Source organism: Lathamus discolor, chromosome 19, assembly GCF_037157495.1.
Source record: "Lathamus discolor isolate bLatDis1 chromosome 19, bLatDis1.hap1, whole genome shotgun sequence".
NCBI classification, from domain to species: domain Eukaryota; kingdom Metazoa; phylum Chordata; class Aves; order Psittaciformes; family Psittacidae; genus Lathamus; species Lathamus discolor.
The window spans coordinates 2,334,473-2,342,143 of record NC_088902.1 but is presented as its reverse complement, the minus strand read 5'-3'; the positions used below and the strand labels follow the sequence as shown (position 1 = coordinate 2,342,143).

Genomic DNA, 7,671 nt, shown 5'->3' with positions numbered 1-7,671 from the left:
GGGAAACGTGCTCCTGAAGGGATGTTTGTAAAGGGCTTGGGAAGGGTTCGAGCTGCAAAGGGATAAAAGAAAGTGAAGGAATGTGGGGGGAAAGAGGCTGGAAAGAAGCAGAGAGGAAATGTATGGGGGGGAGAGGGAATCCTGCCCACCCTTATGGGAATGCTGGGGTTTGGGTCTCATGCAGGGACAGACACAGGGTGATGGGGGGGGGCAGCAGCTGCTGGTGCCTCCTGCGGGAGCCCCACAAAGCCTCAGTGCTGGGGCACAGCCCCGAGGGGCCAGGAGAGCTCTTTGTGTTGGTTGGTTTGGGGTTTCCCCCCTCCTTTGGGTCTGCACAAAGCCCTGAGCTCCCTCCCTCCCTCCTCCTCCTCCTCCTCCTCCTCCTCCTCCTCCTTCCCGGTGGGATGCAGGCAGTGGGGCCCCCTGGACACTGCATCTCCTCCCAGCAACAGGAGGAGGAGGATGAGGAGGGGGACGAGCCAGCCCCACCACAACAAGGTGGTGATTGGGCATTCATGGGCTCGGCCAGGACCAATGGGGCCTGAATGGCGAGAAATGGGGCAGGGAGAACTGACCCCATCACCTCCACCCCAAGGGATGCAGGGCCCCAGCTGGTGTAAATCAGCAATCCCTGTGTGGATAAAGCAGCATCGAGTGGCTGCTGCCTTTGGGGTTTGTTCTGCAGGGAGTAGACCCTGTTGCTGTGTCCCTGTGGAGGAGATGGGTTTGTTTTAGATGGAGCCTGCAAGCATCATCCCCTGCTGCTCCTGAAGGGATGTGGTTGGTGTGGGATTGGGGGCTGCAGCTCTGGTCTGTCCCTTCCCACCCGGCCTGCTGGGTGCTACCCAGAGGGAGAGGAGGATGATGATGGGCTATGGTACCCGTTGGAGCCATCCTGCACTGGAGCTGCAGGGCTCTGGGACATCCCGAGGGAGCTCAGCGCATGGCTCTGCTCCCCCCATCCCAAAGCAGGGTCGAGTTTGCTTCTCCATGAGCCCTTTTTCCCAGTGGGAGCTGATTTCACCCCATGTTTCAGCCCAGCTTCACCCAAGCGAGTGCTGCCTATGGTGGGCACCCTTGGGTGCTATGGTTTTGGCCAGGACCACCCTTCCAGCCTGGACAGGACCATGTGTGAGAGGCAATGCTGGCATCTAGTGACAACCCGTGGGGCTGGCTGGGTGTGCGGTGGGATCCCTTTGGTTTGGGATCCAGGAGAACGTGAAAGCATCCCAAGAATGGGGAGCAGAAGCATTGTGCCGGCAGTGCCGCCACCCCTTCCCTCGCAATCAAAGCTTTTCCATGTGTGGAATATGCACGGATCCATCTGGGATGAGCTGGAGCAGCAGCTCCTCACTGTGGGGAAGGCGGTTGCTGCATATATCCTGGCTGGTGCAACCAATCCAGCCTGGATTATGCCTGGAGAAGCTCTGGCGTGCAGGAGCCACCCCCATTCCCAGACTCTGGCATCTGCTTTTGGGATTCCTCAGACACGGTGCGTGCAGTTACAGAAAGGGCTTTATTGGGGGGTATGAGATGTAGAGCTCATGCGCTGGTGGTAGCACAGGGTTGGGTTTGTGCCTAGTGTCAGCATGCAGTTTAAATGCGGAGGGTCTTGGGTGACCTCTTGCAGGTCAGCCCCAAAGCTCAGCTGCCCCTTTGGTTCCCAAACTAAACCGTCCAAGGAACCAAATCGCTGCAGTGGTGTTGTTATTGTCACTGGGAGACCCTGGAGCTGGGATGGAGCTGGGGATGATGGCACCGGGAATTGCCTCATCCCAAGAGCCTGGTCCTGCCCTCAACTGGTGGCCGGGGCGAAGGGGTGAGCCCCCCTTGGTGGCTGTTTCTCAGGGTGTTGCTCTCCAGCCTCAGCAGTTTCTCCTTTATCTCTGGAGCAGATGGAAGGGGGGAAAGGTAGAGGGGAAAGAGTGGATTTGCTCTTCCCCGTCCAAGACTGAGGGATGCTGGGGTATCTTTAACCCTTTACAGCTCCCAACCTCCTGATGCTGCTCCTGGGGCCAGCAGGCTTGGGGTGAGTCCTTTCGGATCTGGTGATTCTGCAGGACCCAAACCCCTCCCCAAGCGGTCAGATACTTGGTGCTTGATTCCCATCCCGCTGCATCCCACTCAAACCAGGGGGAGAAGGTGAATGTGTGCAGCACTTTGTGGGGGTCAGAGGGGGAACGTCCCACTCTGCATGGCCAGAGAGCTGGGAAGAGGGAGCGGATGGGGGGACAAGAGCTCCTGTGAGCTGGTGTTGGAGCATCCGGACTGTGCTGCTGCGGAAGCCAAGTCAAACCGTGTCAAGCTGCATTAAACAGGGGTGAGGGTCTCCCGGGAGGGGGGGAGCCAAGTCCTGAGCTGGGGAGGGGGGCTGGGGCCGGGTTAGATCTCGATGATGGTGGCTCGGCGCAGGCACAGCGGTGCGTCAGGGGGCACCGCGTTCCGCTTGATCTCGTTCCCATCCAGCCGCAGGACCTGGAGCCTGGAGTAGTTCATGACATCCACCACGGTGCAGAAGCTGCTGATGGAGAACTCTGTGGGGAGAAGGGAGATGGAGAGCTCAGAACAGGCTGCAGCCCCGGCCTCTGTGCTGTGACTGAGGTGAGAGGTGTCGAGGGGGAGATGCTCTGGAGATGGGTCTGAGGGTACCGACCTTGGAGATGCTTTATCACGGAATCCCAGCCTGGTTTGGGTTGAAGGGAGCTTAAAGCTCCTCCAGCTCCAACCCCTGCCACGGGCAGGGACCCCTTCCACTGGAGCAGCTTGCTCCAAGCCCCTGTGTCCAACCTGGCCAGGGATGGGGCAGCCACAGCTTGTCGTGATTTAAGCTCCTGAAGCTTCACATGCTGCATCCTGCAGGCTTGGGCACTGTGTAGCACACCCAGGAGGTTGGACATCCCTGTCCCCATCCCGTGCCCGCAGGCATCCCCTCTCCAGACACCACTGAGGGATGCTCCATCCCAGCCCGGGGCTGGTTTAGGATGGAGGATGGAGATGGAACCATTGGGATGGAGGAGATGGAACCAGCTCCAAATGCTTTGTGTAAGGTTTGGGCGAGAAGCGACCGCCTAGATGGCAGCAGAGCTCCAGGCCGGCTGCTGCCGGGGGAGGCAGCGGCTGCTGCGGGACCCCTGCGTTGGGCTGGGGGCTCCGTGGGGCTTCCATGGCATCTATGGGCAGACGTTAACAGCTACAGAGAGCTGGGAACTTGGGAATCTGCTCTTGGATTCGTGTTTCCCTGCTCCCTGGCTTGAGTGTTCCCTCTGCAGCTGCCCATGGCTGCGCTGACACATCCCTGTCCCCATCCCAAGGCTTGCTTTGGGGTCTTGCACTGCTCCGGGATGATCCTGCCCTTGGCAGATGAGAGCAGAAAACCTGGATTTTCCCAGGATTCTGCTTGGCTGGGTTGCTTTTTTTTCCTGGCTTATTTTTATAACCAGCAGCCCCAGAACAATCTGTTCCTTTTATTTATTTGTGTATTACACGGAGGGAATTCTGGCCCTGGCAGAAGATGCTGCATTCATGGCTCTAATAACCCAGAGCTGCCGTCTGTCCCAGCCCTGGTAGGGATGTGTCCCCTGCCTGCAGACCCAGCCCTTGGGAGGGGGTTTGGGGCCATCGGTTGTGCTGGTGCCCTGCAGGGTGCTGGTGCTGCTCCATCCCTGTCCCCTGCATTAGCACTGGCCAGCGGGATGTGTGTTCCCATGTGTAGTGACCATGGGGCCCTCCCCACCTCTGGCTGCTCTGTTGGTGATGGGTGCGATGCTGAGCTAAAGGTGAAGTCCCCTTCTCAGGCTGGGCATCAGCTTCTACCCACAGTTTCTGTTCTCTAACCAGGCCTCTGCTGAGTGCTCAGCAGAACCAGCGCGGTGCTGTGCACTGGTGCTGTGCATCACTGCTGTGTTGTGCTGGGACACATCAAGCCGTGTTCCTGCCTTGCTGAGGGCCAACACGAAGTCTCCCAGATTCCAGCTTCCTGCTCATTACCCCAGGCAGTGCCCCGTGGGGGGGTTCTGCGCCCCCATCTCCCCATCCCACCACCATCCCCTGCTCCTCCCCGCTTTGGTGGATGGGTTTTTGCTCACCGTTGATTTGGTTCCCTTGCAGGTAAAGGTTCTCGAGGTTGGTGCTGACCCGGGGGATCTTCTGGAGCCTGTTGTAAGAGAGATCCAGCTCGAGGATGCTGCTGCTGTTGAACGTGTTGGTGGAGAGACCTTGGTTTGTCAGGCTGTTGTGGGACATCCGTACATAGAGCAGCTTGGGAGAGACCTTGAAATAGTCATCGGGGATGGTGTTGATGTAGTTGTACTCTAAGTAGAGCTGTTCCAAAGCCATCGGGAGCCCGTCGGGGACTTTCCTGAGGTGGTTGTAGCTCAGATCAGCCAGGATCAAGGACTTGAGCCCTTTGAGGGATGCTCCCATCTCAAAAATGTAGTTGTGGCTGAGGTACAGGGCCGTGAGGTTCTCCAGTCCCTCCAGGGCATTGGAGGGCACCTTGGAGATCTGATTGTAAGACAAGTGCAGCTCCCTGAGGGAGCGGGGCAAGGGGCTGGGCATCTTGGTCAGGTTGTTGTTGTTCATGTACAGCCTCTCCAGGCTTTTGAGCTTGGCAAACACCCTCTTGCCCATCTTCTCGCTGGAGATGCGGTTGTTGTGCAGCGCCAACCACTCCAGCTCCGTGGCGTTGTCGAAAGCTCCCTCTTGGATGGCGGTGATGAGGTTGTTCTGGAAGTAGACGTACTTCATGCGGGAGGGCACGAAGGGCAAGTACCTCAGGTTCCGGGTGTCGCAGTACATGGCCGAGGAGAAGTTGGGGGGACAATCGCACTCTTGGGGACACTGCCAGGAAGATGCTTGCTGTGGTTCAGGCCCTGGCTCTGCCTCCGTGTCCGGAGCTGGCAGGTAGGAATACACATAAGGGGTGTTCTCATCCTCGTAGTAGGGCACGTAGTTATAGGAGGACATCCGGGACTGCCGCATGTAGTACTGCAACCAAGCCATGTCTTCTTCTTCATTGTACTGGCCCAGGGAGGCTCCACAGAGCCCAGCGAGGATGAGGATGGGGGCCCAGTGCATGGTGCTGGAGGGACCTGGATGGGGGAGAAAGGAGGAGGAACCCATCAGTGGCATCGGGGCTGGAGGCAGCTGAGCTGCACCCTCTGTCCCAGGGCTCCAGTGGGGTTGGAAGTGGCCACAGCCCTGCATGGGGTTGGTGGCGCTTGGAAGCAGAGCTGGAAAACCCAGGGACCCGAGGGAATCCTACCCAAAGATGTGGCTGCAGACATAGCCCCTGTTTGTACTTGTCCCCCTTAGGCCTGCTAGAAACCTCCATCCCAGGGGGCATTTGCTTACAACCCCCTTACTTGTGGGTATGTGTGATACAGCTGAGCATGGAGACAGCACGCATGGTCTGAAGCTGTGCAAGGACACCAGAGGTGCCCGGGATTCACCTGCACTGACTCTGCACGGGGAGGAGGGTGGGAGCTGCAGGAGCAGGCTGCTGGAGCTCAAGGCATGTTTTGGTGCAGCTCTATTTATGCTCTGCTGGCTGGTGACAGGCTTTGCCGTGGGCTTCATCCAGCTCTCCCTTCCCCCATGGCAGCGCAGGATGCTCCTGCTGCTGCTGTGAATCCTGGTAAACATTTCCCTGCCTTTCTTGGGGGGAAAATCACTTCCAAGCTCTCACTTCCCAACAGGAAAAGGGGCAGCAGCCGCCGGCCCCTTGAGGCCAGGTTAACCAGGAGCCATCACCAGACGTGGTGCTTGGACCCTTGCTGAGGGCTCACAGCCAGGACAGAGCAAGGCAAGCCCCATCCCTGAGCCCCTTGGTTTGGGTGGGCTCCGCTGGTGCCCTGTGCCTTACACAGGATGCTGTGCCCAGCACACCACAGGAGGCTCCAGCTCATCCCAGCTCCTCATCCCAGAGCAGACAGAGCAGCCTTGGAGCTTGAAATCCCTCCAGGAAATACATGGGCTGTGCTGCTCCTGCCCGCTGGCTCCTATAGACGTGGCTGGAGCACAGAGCTCTGGGGCTGCTGGTGCATCGCTGCCAGCTCCTGCTCTCCTGCCCTGCAGGACACGTGGCCGCTGGGTGCTCCTCACTGCGCTGGGTGGCAATGGGGTCTCTGGATGAGACCCCCCCCCTCCATGTCCTCACCCTGCACTGAGGAGGGATGTCCTGCCTGGCAAAGAGGGCACCGTGTGCTCCGAGGCTGCCCTGCCACCGAGGCACCCTGGCAGGCTGCTTGTGCTGGAGGCAAAGCAGGATTGAGCTGGTGGCAGGCAGGGATTGCTCCCATGCATCCTCCTTCTCTCCCTCCTTCCCCCTCCACTGCTCCTGCAGCCCAGGGGCAGATGAGACGTGGTCCTTCGGGATGCAGTGTGCAACCGGGGAGCTTGGCAGGCACTCAGGAGCTCCTGCTCCTGCTCCAGGGCGCTCTGCCTGATGGAATGCCAGACCTTGCTCCACGCTGTACTGAGCTGCTTGGGGGGGCCCTCTGTGCAGGGTAGGATGGCTCCATGGGGTCTCTCCTGCTGTTCTCATGCCCCCCTTCAACATAGTGGTAACCCCAGAGCTTGTCCTCAGCATCGCTTCATTTGAAGGATGCTTCTCCCCACCCCAGTGGGGTGGGATCTGAGCTGAGGGTGCTGGGCACTAGATCCATGTCATCTCCTGGTGTTCCCAGGCTAATGGGGTCAGGTCCTCTCCCTGAGAGGGAGCAGGGTTTGGAGCAAGGGGCTTCACGGTCTGTGGCCATCCATGGAACTGTCCCATTGCTGCTGTGCTGGGCATGAAACCAGCTCCCCCAGCAAAGCCAATGGGCAGAGCTGGGGTGGGTATCGATGGCTATGGGCATCCAGCTCGCAGCCAAGTAGGTGAAGACCTGTGGGCAGCCAAAATGGGCATCCCCGCCTCGAGCTGTGCCACCCGTGTGGCTGGCATGTGGATGGGAATCAGGCTTCAAACAACACATCCAAAACCCCATCATAAATCCAGGGACTTACCGAGGTGAGAGCCGCTGTTCCAAAGCCTCGCTGCTCTGCTGCGGGATCTCCGGGCTGTCCAGCAGCATGGGATGGGTCTCCCCCTTCGCAAAGGCTGGTGCCTGCCCTCGATCCCAACTCAAATATTGTGCTTGTGGTCAGGGCAGGGTGTTTTTGGGGGAGTGACCTCCCGGCAGCAGGCAGCTTGCAGGAGAGACTGGAAGAGACCCTAATGCTGCTGGCGTTATAAATAACCTGCTTCTTCTTTCCTCCCTCCTCTCCCTCCCTCCCGTCTTTTCTCATAGGAGTGTTGGCACTTTCCAGGCTCCCTCTGTTTAACAAGTTAGTGGAATCGGGGATGTTGTTTTGAAGAGGGCTCTTGTCGAGGTCTCCTGTGTTTCTCATCAGGAGGCCTGGGGCCAGATTGAAGCGGATCTGATTTTGAGGTGCTGAGGTTGGGATTCTCGGGGAGAAAAGGGGGGAATTCTCTTTAACTTTTGCAGCACCAGGAGTCGGTGCCGGCTCTGCCTCAGCCCCGGCTTCTTCCCCAGGAAGCCTCAGTTTATGCAAGTCCTGCCATGAAATATTTAGGATAAACATTTCCATGAACGATAAGGCTGCGGCATCCAAAGTAAATAAATTGCCTACCAAAGGGCCACTGTGACAGCAGGAATCTGTCTGCAGCTT

At 58.6% G+C, this 7,671-nt stretch overlaps 1 protein-coding gene across 1 annotated transcript; it reads right to left on the bottom strand.

The window, feature by feature from the left end:
• Positions 1–1,497: 1,497 nt before the first annotated feature.
• On the bottom strand, positions 1,498–7,247 carry FMOD (fibromodulin). Its single transcript, XM_065698604.1, has 3 exons — positions 7,006–7,247; positions 4,086–5,090; positions 1,498–2,534 (listed from the first exon to the last, which is right to left on the bottom strand). Exons 2-3 carry the CDS (start codon positions 5,074–5,076, stop codon positions 2,383–2,385), a joined length of 1,143 nt encoding a protein of 380 aa, XP_065554676.1. The 5' UTR covers positions 5,077–5,090; positions 7,006–7,247; the 3' UTR covers positions 1,498–2,382.
• Positions 7,248–7,671: the final 424 nt, after the last annotated feature.